Source organism: Periplaneta americana, chromosome 2 (assembly GCF_040183065.1).
Source record: "Periplaneta americana isolate PAMFEO1 chromosome 2, P.americana_PAMFEO1_priV1, whole genome shotgun sequence".
Lineage (NCBI taxonomy): Eukaryota > Metazoa > Arthropoda > Insecta > Blattodea > Blattidae > Periplaneta > Periplaneta americana.
This window is the reverse complement of record NC_091118.1, coordinates 21,345,517-21,358,698: the sequence shown is the minus strand read 5'-3', so window position 1 is coordinate 21,358,698 and position 13,182 is coordinate 21,345,517. Positions and strand designations below refer to the sequence as shown.

The following is a 13,182-nucleotide window of genomic DNA, read 5'->3' as shown; positions in this document are numbered from 1 at the left end:
AGAAATTTAACACAGACTTGAGTATCTTATATGCATAAATAAGACACTAACTCTTACTCTTAACTCAGATTCCTTGCTACTAGCTCTTTCAAACTAACTGTAGTCAAGGTCATTAGTGTTTCAAAGTGTGTAGTGAGGAAATATATCAAAAAGACTTGAACATCATTTTCTGGACAATTGTTTATTTTGAACTGCCACCGTCATTCTTTTAAAACACACAACATCGTTACATATAATAATGCGACAATACATAATATAGACATTTAATGAGCGATCGATTAATCAGAGAGGTCCAGTAGCATGGCCTCCCCGATCACCTGGCCTTAATATTTTGGATTTTTGTCTGTGGGAACATTTAAGGACCTTGGTGTGTGCCACACACATCGATAACGAGCAAAAATAGTAGGAGCATATATACTCGTGCAATGCATATCAAATCTGAGAGCAGCTACATAGGTGTGTTCGAGACGTGATTCTCTGAGACATAAGGCTGAACGATGTGTACAAAACGTGGTAACCACATTGATAACCTCTTACTCAACAAACAGATGAGGGTCATAGGCCGCAGTGCATGGTCCATGTCTCAACACGTACCGGTATGTTAATGTTATGTTTTATTTAACGACGCTCGCAACTGCAGAGGTTATATCAGCGTCGCCGGATGTGCCGGAATTTTGTCCCGCAGGAGTTCTTTTACATGCCAGTAAATCTACTGACATGAGCCTGTCGCATTTAAGCACACTTAAATGCCATTGACCTGGCCCGGGATCGAACCCGCAACCGTGGGCATAGAAGGCCAGCGCTCGTACCGGTATGTTCCTGGGAACTTGAATGACATTATTTTTCTGAATATATAAAAACAAGAACCTCAAACCTACGCTAAGTGGTTTGATTTTATGCTGCTTAATCTTGTATCAGCTAATTCATGCTTCTTATGGTTTTCCACGACGACGATAAGAAAACTTTTCGAAGTACAAAGACTATTAACTGTAAACAGTATCGTTTAGCAACATAAACATCCAATCAAAAATAATCATGAAGCGAGAGTCGAGGAAGCCAGTTCGATTAGGCCTACTATTTACGTTGTGTGTAGGTATTGGACAAGCTTTGTGTCTGTCAGTGAAATCAATCATTTGGTGTGTATCAACCATTTTCTGGGTGTTCTTTCAGTTTCTTACTTTATTTATTTTTAGTAGTATAAAGTTAGGGACCAATGGCGGGCTTATGTGAGGGCGGCAATGAATCTCCGGGTTCCTTAAAAGTCAGTAAGTAAGTAACTAAAGTTCAATTATGTCATTCGCTAAGGCCAGGACTAGTGAAAGTAATAGATCCAGTGAAAATAGTAGTAAAGTTTGAAAAATGATATTTAATGCCTACAATATCTTTAGAAAATATTCGTCCGAAGAAAACACTATTACTGTACAACTTTTAATTTTTGTAAGTGTCGAAAAATAACTGCCGAGGCGTGTTCAGTAAGTGTGCCAACCGTGTCAGTTGTATGCGGAGAAGTGCAAAAAGCGAAAACACAGAGTGTTTAGAAATTTATTGTTCGTCTCGTCTAGAAAACATATTATTACACCCATAACAGCGAAGGATTTAAATTACTTTGAAAACATACCATATGCTTTTCCCTTGGAATTACAAACATCTCTTTAAGATAAGCTTTTTTAATACAACAATATTTATTATTGTATGAATATATTATTTATTATTGCATTACACTATTCTGTTATTAAGAACGCAATCTGTTTTCAACACCGGTCGCTCATTCCTCCCGGCAGGAGAGTTCGGTGGAACACGCATCACCGGATCTGTAGGTTTGACAACGTCGCAGAACAGTTGCATGTTATTGGTTCTCGAGAAACTTCAGGAAATTTTGACCTTCACTGTAGTTTTGACAAGTAGGCCTGCTACCTGGTGTGCACATGTTACACTACTTTTATATAAACACCCTGTATATTATAGTCACTGCAAACTACTGTACTTTCAGAAGTTTAGAGTGACGCCAAGAGTGTCCGTTATTTCGGAAGTGATGATCATATTAGCTGCATAAAATTACTGTAAACGTTTATAATTAATTTGAGATATGCTCTCAGATTGGATGTATACTTGTCTTCTGCAAATCAATGCTCCAAATTTTTCAGTTGATGAAATCCATTATTATTTTTATTTTTCGTTTTTTAAACAATGACAATGTATTACCCTTTGAATTTCCAAGTTACACACAATACGCTGTAGTATATCCAGGCGCCAAAGGACAAAACTTCCCTTTAGGACATTCTTTCGTGTACGAACAAGTCTGGACTGGAGATCCTGCAAGAATAAAATATGCATATTAGATTATAATATTATAGATAATAGCCCAATAGTTTTAGTTGAATTGTCTACATGATTTACCATCACCAGTAAGAAGGCACTGAACATCCATTATTGTCTAGAGGTATACATACTACTCATGCAATAAATGTGAATATGTCCGTACTATGAATTTTATGTTGTAATTCAATTCTATAGCTCTTAATTAGCAAGGGAAAGTAGAAGTAAGTGAAATGTATTCTATTTGCCCACTTTCTGAAAATATTTTCTGCTACATCACACATTCCGTATGGTACGACCACAATCCGTTATATTCTAGTCTTTGTTTGGGAGAATTTGAGACTAAACTCGTCGTTGACTGATCAATTTTGTATACTAATGATTCCAGTTCTATTTATGTCAGGTATTAGATTTTTCATGTTTATTCGCATGTGTTTTAATAGCCAATATTTGTTCTATTTGGCACGACATTATCGTTGGCAATGCCAACTGCTACTGTTGCGATATTCAAAAGACAAAGGGCTGGTTAAGGTTGGTTACGGGTACACCACTTTGCAACACAATATAAAATAAGTGTAAGAGCATAGAAAATGACAGACAGTACTCTTAGAAAAACGATGTCAACATTTTGAAACTTTGCAGAACGTATCAACGCTCTACCAACTGAGCTACCCGGGAACTCTACGGGATCCCAGCTCATTTATTTCCTTGACATTATTCAAGTCTACTTTACTGGGAGCAATTCCTGAAAAGTGAGATTTATATAATACTCGTCATTATTCAGAAACCACAATTTAAGTCACAAATAAAGTGTGCACTCAATGCTGGGTCTTTGACGGTTTGTCAACCCACTTGACGTATGTGGATATAAAAGGGAATAATTGAGCTGGGGTCTAGGAGAGTTCTTGGTTAGTTCAGTCGGTAGAACGTTGGCGTGCTCAGTTAAGGACCTCGGGTTAGATACCCGGCCCCAGAACAATTTTTCCGTTGAAATTATTCAAGTCAGCTTTACAGGGAATTATTTCCGAAAAGTCAGATTTTTATTTTGAAACTATCCGACTATCACTCACCCATAGCTGCCAAGACGCAATACAACACCAAGACGAGTAAAAGCTTGAGATGGAACATCGTTGCTGCTTCTAAGCTGGGAGCGGTTGACGTGCTATAGGCTTCATTCACCTTTTATATTACCAGAGTTTCTTCACACTCTGGAAGTGTCATTGTTCCTTTAGCCTGATAAAGGTCCGTATTGCTTACAGTACGCAACACCTTTATCGAAAATTAAAATTCACGCAGAATTTATGATCTGTGTCCAAGTAAATTCCCATACGTGATTAAGAATCTTTGTACTTCGCAACACTAATATCTTAACTCCCTTAGCCGTTGTGTGCGATTTCTCGGTTATCATGCTGGAAATTTAACTTTATCCGCAACGCCATTATCGACAATTGAATCACAAGTTTGGAGAAAGGTGCTACTTCAAAAAGCTAATATTTTCTCAGAAATCGTATGAAATATCCTAACTTTCTTGTTTACGTCTTTATTAAATTTCACCTAAAATAGAAAACGTAGACTTTTATGTTTTGAGTCATATGGAGCTATTAGAAAAATAACAGATAGGCCTACATAATTTAACCAACCACACTGGTCATATATATATAATTTATTTCCAAGAAATAGTCTGCCCAGGCATCCTGGGTTGCCAAAAGCACAGAATAACACACATATAAGAATAGTAACGATTACAGTAAAATAGACGAGTCAAATTGAAATGTGAACTAGGATCTTAAATTTAATAAAAAATAAATTTGTACATATATTGTAACAATCACACACTAACGGATAGAAAGAGTGGGGGGGGGGGGAATTATGATATTCCGTATAAATGATTTTTCAGAATTGCCACAGACCCTTTAATGGTTGAAGTAATTATTTTTGGAATGATGTCATGGATTCCAAATGTTTTGACAGTGTTTACAGTTGATCTTGGGATGGTGCCCCTCGCTCCGATCATTAACCCAGATAAGACTGACGTCCTACATATAGGATCCGAACGTTTTATTTTTTTAACATTGCTGTGTAAGATTTTCATAGTCGGCAATCATGATACCATAATCCTTGTGTGTTATAAATTGCCTCCAATTTTTTTTCTTATATTTAGTCTGTCATAGTCATTGTTATTAACATATTTGTGTGAAACGTCCGGTGTCCTATATATAGGACGTCAGTCTTATCTGGGTTAAACCATGTACTTCCCAGGTGCCTTCCATCTGATATTTTTCTCGAAAATAAGGAATAGTAGGCTCATAAATTTGTTGTTTTTCTTTGTTGACCTCGGATGGTTGGGTCTGGCTCATCTCAAATCTAACAGTTGGGTCCAGTATAAAGTCTTTATTATTAGCCTTGTCTAGAGCCACGATGTCCGCTCTTCTAATTCCGCCGCCTTCAGACGTAACGCAGTGCACCTCTTCATGGACCTCGAAGGATCTTTTTCTAAGGGCTTGTATTATTAGTTTTCGGATGTTATGATGGCGTGAATTTCTCAGGAGTTCTCCATGCTGACAGGATCCTAGTACGTGTGCTAAGGTTTCAATCTCGTTGCAGTATCTGCAACGGAAACCGTCAAAGGATCTCCCATGAAGACTTATCACTGGTGCTACGTTAGCATTCATCTTAATTGCGTCTTTCTTCAAACTGTCGGACAATTTATCATGTAATGTAACGTAAAAATTAAGCACATGAGAGACAAATTATATTTCAACTGTTTTAAACCTTACATGAATTAACTGGTGGGAAAATATGTGTCAAGTCAATACAAAAGAATAATAAACAAAAAACGGGGAAGGTACTTCAGAAACACTGACATTATTTCACTGATTTCCATCCTCATCAACACTAAGTCTTTCATCACATGAAGTAGGCCAAGAATTCACCAAACTCTTCATAGAACGATTTGTTACCATCTGGGATGCTCCACGCAAATGCGTCGACTTACTCTACGGATTTCAGAAACGGAGTGTACTGTTCTATGACAAGGAATTTAGACATTATCAATTTTATTCACAAAATAAAAGTAGCATAAAATGCAGCAACTATTAGTACTTGGTAAGTTGCCTAAAAATAACTCTTTTACTTTTACTTAGCGAGTTGACTTAGATGGTAACGTTTGAGATTTGCATTCGGGAGGTCCCCGATTCAAACCCCGTTACCGGCCAGTCTGACTGGGGGTTTTTCATGGTTTCTGTCATTCACAAACGCAAATTCCGGATTGGAAATTTACGTGCCATGTTTCATCACCGTCTCACTCAGCAGTATCATAAACCGTAACCAAAATCTAAAATCAGTTACATGAACCCAAGCAGTGTTGCCAACTGAAGTGTCCTGAAACTCGCCAAATAGGAGTTCAAAAGTCGCCACATCCCTATTTAAGCAATAGAAAAGGTAACAAAAATTGTCGCCGAAAGACAGGAAAATCGCTAAATTAGCAACACTGAACACAAGACATCTACAACACACAATAGAAACAGAAAACCAACAATAGTAAAAACGGCTCCATTGCTGTGAACTAACGGTTAGCGCGTCTGACCGTGAAAAGAGAGAGGTTCGGACAAGTTACCTGGTGAGCTTTTTTTTAGGTTTTCCCTCAACCAATTTTTAATTGTGTGTATCATCATTATCAACATTCATGAATGGATGTGAATACTATACAATTGCCAGAACAAAGATATATGTTGATTTTTTTTACATAAGAACTCTCTTGCATCCCCAGAAAGAGTAAGTTACGTACGCGTGTTCAGGGGACATTCCACATAAGTTAATGTTTAGACATTTTATTCAATAACAGAATAAAAAGTAGTAAAAGAAAAAAAGAAGAAGAAAAAACACGTATCACTATAATTGAACTTCACATTTCCTCTGTTAACAGCAATTTTTAATAGATTTTTTTGAAATTAGGAGCATTAGCAAAGTATGTTTGGGAATTTATCTATTATCATGTTATAAAGCCTTGGACTGAAGTTGCTACTGTGATTATATGCTACAGTTGTGGTACATTTAGGAACTGTCAAGCAAATGTTGTCTGATCTTTTGGTTTTATATTTATATGAATATAAATTAAACATGTTTCGGTTTTCATGTACGAAATTCAATGAGACATTGTTATAAATTTTATGGAAGTCAAATACTTTAAATTCTGATTACAGCACCTCTAAATTCTGAATACAGCAGGTCAAATTGAAGCAATATTGCTGGGTAACTTTCGGCATTGGGCGTCGGATTCATTTTGTCATCATAATTACACTTCCTGTCTTTCATCATAATCTCCGTTTCTTTCCTAGGTTTCTGTCGGCAGCGGGCCGCCGTCGAACTTGGAGCCCTTGCATATGTGGTCATTCGTTGTTGGTGGTAGTGCTATGCGTGGGACCGGGGTTGAGGAACCGCGGTGAGGCCTAAGTGGAAAGGATGATGTAGGCTGTAGGTGAGTTCGTTGGCGGCGCACGGGGGGGTCTGTACCGCGGTGGGACCTTGGGATACGCACACCATTCTATCCCGGGTAGTGCAATGGGCCCACTAGAACGGTCTTTGTGGAAAGCCAGTCCCATTCCGTGCCCTCCCTAAAGGGGAAATAATAGAAAACGGCTTATAGATATACCGAGAGATCTTACATGCGATATGAATACAGATGTTAAAGCGCATATAAATGAACTTAAGAAAATAGTAATATGCGTTACAAGAGCAGTATGTTGACGTTTTCATGTTCGAGGAAAAGATTGAAAGAGCGAAACGTAGTTGAGCTTTTTTAATTTCCGAGAACATGAAAACAAACATACTGCTTGTGTATCGTACATTATTTTGTGCGAAGATCGTTTATTACACACTTGAAAGACGAATTTCTAATTAGTTGCAATGAAATCTCCATCTTCGTTTCTGTTTAATGACGGCAACTTCGGAAAACCAAAATATCTTTCTTCAACATTGTTGCTATAAAATGTTTTCTGTGTTCACTATACTCCAGCAGGCCGTGATATACGTCTGTCTTTTTTTTCCCCCCAGTCTATAAATGAGAACTTAAAACAAACGGTAAGGTTATGTAATGATTTATTTTTCATTTTAATATTTTAACAATATTATTTATATAACATATTGCAGTAATAACATCGGCATCTGGAATCTTGTTGATTTTTTCACGGCTTCCTTAATGTTACTTGTATCAGGAACGCAATAAGTTTCGTGAAGTAGTAGACTTTACTTAATTTTTGCAAATATTTAAAAACAATAATTAACAGTGCAATTTAGGTGAAATTGCAGTGGTAAGTTTCCAATTTATAATTATTACTATGTTAAACGTCTCTAAAAATAATATGTTAAAAGCCTAAAGCAGTAAAATGAATGTCGCGCTTAAGCGGTAAGAAGAGGGAAATTGTTATGTGTGTTACGTTGGGAATACTGAATGTGGTATTTCACACTTACCGCGTATTGGTTCTGTGCGGAAAACAAGCAAATACGCACGATCTCGCACAAAAATAGTTTGTAATAAAGTGATAAGCTCGATGTTTTTTACACAGTAACCATGGAAATATTAGATACATGGATTATGCGTATAATATAATCTATACTAATAATAAATCTGTAGCCGAAATTTTTCTGGTAATTTTCGATTTTCCAAAAATAATTTGTCCTAACATATATAATTAACCACCCTGAAACCGAAAATCGCTTTTTTGAAATTTTTGTTTGTATGTCTGTCTGTCTGTCTGTCTGTCTGCCTGTATGTTTGTTACCTTTTCACGCGATAATGGCTGAACGGATTTCGATGAAAATTGGAATATGAATTAAGTTCGTTGTAACTTAGATTTTAGGCTATATGGCATTCAAAATACGTTATTTTAAAGGGGGGTTATAAGGGGGCCTGAATTAAATAAATCGAAATATCTCGCTTATTATTGATTTTTGTGAAAAATGTTACATAACAAAAGTTTCTTCACAAATAATTTGCGATACGTTTCAGTCTTTGAAAAATTTTGATAGGACTGATATTTCATGAGATAAATGAGTTTTAAAATTAAAATAACTGCCATCTAAGGCCGTGTAATGAATTAAAAAACAAATGACTTCGTCTATAAGGGGCCTTGGACGCAACAATCGAAAGCTATGAAAGATAGCCTACAGAGAATGTTTCTGTGTTTGTATGAAGTAATATCGGAAGCTAAATTAACCGATTTGTATAATTAATTATTATTTCATCATTGGAAAGTGTAGTTTCTCTAGATGAACATAATGCTATAATGTTGTTACAGTAAGTTGTGAGTGAATTGAGGACAGGTAAGATTAAAATAGCTTCTTATGCACAGAAAACTTGATAGGTTATTCTGTATATTCATTTCCTGTATTTCTTAAAATAATATTTATGAACATATTCATTTTTATCTTAGAGAATTAACGAACAAAGAGAATGTATTGATTTAGTATGCAGTAATAGTACGTTAGCTTAGCAATCCATTATTTTATAATTCAAATTTTAACTATGCTCAATTGAATCGTGTTAAAATACATAAAATATATATGCAATAAATGCAATGCAAAAAAATTGGGTAATGAGCCAAGCAGATTATGTTGCGCTGTTATAAAAGTTGTTCCTCCTGAGATTCAAGAGCTCCCCCAACAAATGAAAAACTTTGTAATTCGAGTACATCCGTTATCAACACACTTTTTACAAAGTATAATATAATATAATATAATATAATATAAACATAATAATAAATCAGTAGCCAAAATTTTTCTGTTAATTTTCGCTTTTCCAAAAATAATTGGTAATAACAATTATTAACATGTTATAGGAATTGTCATTGCACCAAATGAGTGGTCTCTTGATCAAAATGATCGCATTTTAATATTTTAAATACAATTTAAATTAAGTAACATATTAAACGATTTATCCTTCTATCAAACACGAAATTTCCCTGGATCAAACGTCCTATTTTAATTATATAATTACTTTATATTTATTTCTAACGGGTGCAGCGGAGCGCACGGGTACGGCTAGTATGAAATAAAATACACTATACTAAAGTGTTAAAGTGTAAATATTATATTTTATTAATTCAATTCGACAATACATGTTTTACGTAATAATTAGAATTTCAGTAAATCTAAGGATTATGATGGATGGTGAACCACTTCAAAGCCAATTTCATCCACTTTTTGAAATCCAATCAGGCACTCTTTTCAGGAGATGTATTGCGTAGCAAGAACAGCACACCTTTGCAAATTTTACCACGACGTTTCTCCACAAATTCCCCCCCCCCCCTAAGCTTGGTTAATAATGAATTTTATCTTGCACTGAGCAGTCTGTCATAATTATTTCTTCTTTGTCACAAAGAATTCATCCGTCGACCATTCTTGCAGATTTTTGAAGACGAAATACATAGGATGGGGAAAAGTAAAGCAGTCCTTACTTCGAAACCCGCATGCTCAGTCTTTCTTAGTGTAGTTATTTCGGATTGGAAATCCGAATTGTTGCGAAATAAGTCAAGCATAGGTTAATTTGAAATTAAGCGTTACTTTCTTCGGCTTTAGGCTCTATATATAGCTACTGTATATATGTTTTTATTATTTGATATTCCTTCACGCCTCCTGTTCGCAGTAAAAAGGAGCCTCTTCGTTACAGGATAAATCAGCGAGTTTCCCTGATACCGCCACCAATACACCGCAATTCTCACCCGTTCCACCGCTCGGTTGATCAGGATGCCACACGTTGAACCCTGTCTCAGACACGGCCTTGCCTGCAACAGCCAACAATATAAATTTATTTTATTTATTTATTTATTTATTTATTTATTTATTTATTTAACCTGGTAGAGATAAGGCCATGAGGCCTTCTCTTCCCCTCTACCAGGAGATTACAACTACAATATTAAGAATACAATTACAATTATAATTACAATTAATATTAAATTTACAGATACAATAAAAATCGAAGTACTAAAAGATTAATACAAGCTAGACAGTTTATTGTAAAAGTTAAGAAGAGAGAAGCATTTCTTTTATTGATTAAGTACAAATTAAACCTACTCTACGCAGTAAGAAAATGCTTAATAAGCTTGCTTTTGAACGCTACTAAATTCCGACAGTCTCTGATGTCACTGGGTAGGGTATTCCACAAGCGCGAGAGCGAGATTGTGTATGACGATGAATACGATGATGTCTTATGTGTTGGTATGGCTAGTATGCGTGCGTGTGAAGAGATTAGGATATGATGACAGGTAACTGAAACGGGAGGCAAGGTAGGTAGGTGTAGAGGTGTGAAGGACTTGGAAAAGGAGAACAAGAGAATGAAAATTTCTACGTTCGTTAAGCCGTAGCCCGTTTAGAGTTTGGAAGGATGGGGTAATGTGGTCGGCGCGACGGACATCGCAGACGAAGCGAACACAAGAATTATGAACACGTAATTTTTGCGACTGGTTGACATTGAGGTCAGTCAGTAGAAAGTCACAATAATCAAAGTGGGGCATTACTAGTGTTGCCACTAGTATTTTCTTGAGTGATAGCGGAAGGAATTTTCGAATGCTGTTTAAGGAATGTAGTATGGAAAGCACTTTTTTGATAATATGGGTTACTTGGTTATTCCAGTTTAAAAGCGTGTCAAAGTAAACACCAAGGTTTTTAACACAGGAAGCAAAAGTGATTATTGTGTCGTTTAACTTGACTGGAAGATCAGGAGTAATGCTGCATAATAGACGTTGATGTCCCACTAGTAAAATCTAATTTCAAATTATAAAATGTCTGATTAAGTTCAGGCCACTTGATTCCCATAGTTCTGTGAGATTTGTGAGTTTCGGTTATATTTCGTTGTAATATGTAAATTTTCCCTGACATTCTGACGTCACTGTCCTGTGAATGCCAATTTGTTTTCTGGATCGTAATTATGGGTCCATGCATCGTCCATAAAAATGAAGCTATGTTGGAAAAAGTTTGTGAAGGAAGAATGATGTTGAAACTGATCAGGAGGAGAAATAGAAATTGGTTGGGTCATTGGCTGACAGTGAGACGAAACTGAAGGATGCACTGGAAGGAATGGTGAACGGGAGAAGAGTTCGGGACAGAAGAAGGTATAAGATGATAGACGATATTAAGATATATGGATCATATGCGGAGACTAAGAGGAAGGCAGAAAATAGGAAGGATTGGAGAATGCTGGGTTTGCAGTGAAAGACCTACCCTTGGGCAGAAAACAACAATTTAGAACCTATTAAAGATTTTATCACCAAATATGTAATATTATTATTTAAGGAACAATATACTTTTTTCCATGGCAACCTTTTTCGCTTTTGTTTTGTTTATAACGAAGATCCACGGCAAACTGTATAGCCTATTATTACCCCGTTGTTACATGTTCGAAGGCAGAATGAGTCTATATGCTTACCGAAGATGGTAATCCATTTGCCTTCTGTTTCCGCATCAGTCATGCCGATGAGTATGTTGTATTCCTTCCAGCCGGAGTACAGCTTAGGAAGCCTCTGCCACAACTCCAGCAGCACGTCTAGCTCCTTCTGCGAGTTGATGATGGCGAGGTGCGCACCCTCCTGCTCGCATGACAGCTTCGCGTCCTGCCACCGCTTACCCTTGTTGTGGAATTTGTAGTAACCTAATCCCGGGACGAACTCGTAGTGCGGACGAGGTGGCTCTGATAAGTTAGAGAAATAAATAAATAAATACATAAATAAATCAATAAGTCAATAAATAAATCAATAAGTCAATAAATAAATCAATAAGTCAATAAATAAATAAATATATCAATAAGTTAATAAATAAATAATCAAAAAGTCAATAAATAAATAAATAAGTCAATAAATAAATAAATCCATAAGTAAATAAATAAAAAAATAAGTCAATTAATAAATAAATCAATAAGTCAATAAATAAATAAGTCAATAAATAAATAAATCAATGTCTATAAATAAATATATAAATAAATCAATCATTAAATCAATAAGTTAATAAGTAAGTAAATAAATAAATAAATAAGTCAATAAATAAATAAATCAATAAGTCAATAAATAAATAAATAAGTCAGTAAATAAATAATTAAATAAGTCAATAAATACATAAATAAATAAATAATTCAATAAATAAGTCAATAAATAAATAATTCAATAAATAAATAAATAAATCAATAAGTCAATAAATAAATAATTCAATAAATAAGTCAATAATTAAATACCGTAAATAAATAAATAAGTCAATAAATAAATAATTGAATAAATAAGTCAATAAATAAATAAATAATTGAATAAATAAGTCAATAAATAAAGAAATAAATAAGTCAATAAATAAATTAATAAATATATAAATAACCTTCCTATTGTGAATGGGTCTAAATGACCCATTGCATTTACTAAAATTAACACAAAACCTACAAAAACAGCGATAATGTGACAGGACTTTGAGTAATCCTAAAAAACATCATTATGAATATTTCCTATTACTTTTAGCCACAAAAATATAGTACTTCGTCATATTTTTTCACTTTGACACATTTATTGTGTTTGGGTCATTTAGATCCAGTCACGGATTTTGATTTTAATTATGAGTTACGTACTGTTGTTGTGTTCCGATACACACTCACACACACACACACTCTCTCTCTCACACACACTCATCTCACACACTCACTCTTACACACACACTCTCACACTCTTACACTCACTCACTCACTCACTCACTCACTCACTCACACTGATATTAGCCGGTGTGTACAGATCTGCTGGATATTCACTTCAAGAACTATGGGACAGTATGTATAGTAGACCTGTTTTCTGTGCAACAGTATCACTTCAATTTTTTCATGCTATTAGCAGGTTTCTCAGG

The 13,182-nt window shown here is 35.3% G+C and overlaps 1 protein-coding gene across 1 annotated transcript in view; it reads right to left on the bottom strand.

The window, feature by feature from the left end:
• Window positions 1-2,036: 2,036 nt before the first annotated feature.
• LOC138715782 (hemolymph lipopolysaccharide-binding protein-like) overlaps window positions 2,037-13,182 on the bottom strand; it is a 30,026-nt gene continuing 18,880 nt past the window's right edge. The window contains exons 3-5 of the mRNA XM_069848851.1: window positions 11,738-11,998; window positions 10,035-10,097; window positions 2,037-2,313 (exon numbers count right to left, since the gene is read on the bottom strand). Coding sequence (XP_069704952.1) covers window positions 2,219-2,313; window positions 10,035-10,097; window positions 11,738-11,998 — 419 coding nt within the window. The 3' untranslated portion in view covers window positions 2,037-2,218. The remainder of the gene's footprint in view (window positions 2,314-10,034; window positions 10,098-11,737; window positions 11,999-13,182) is intronic.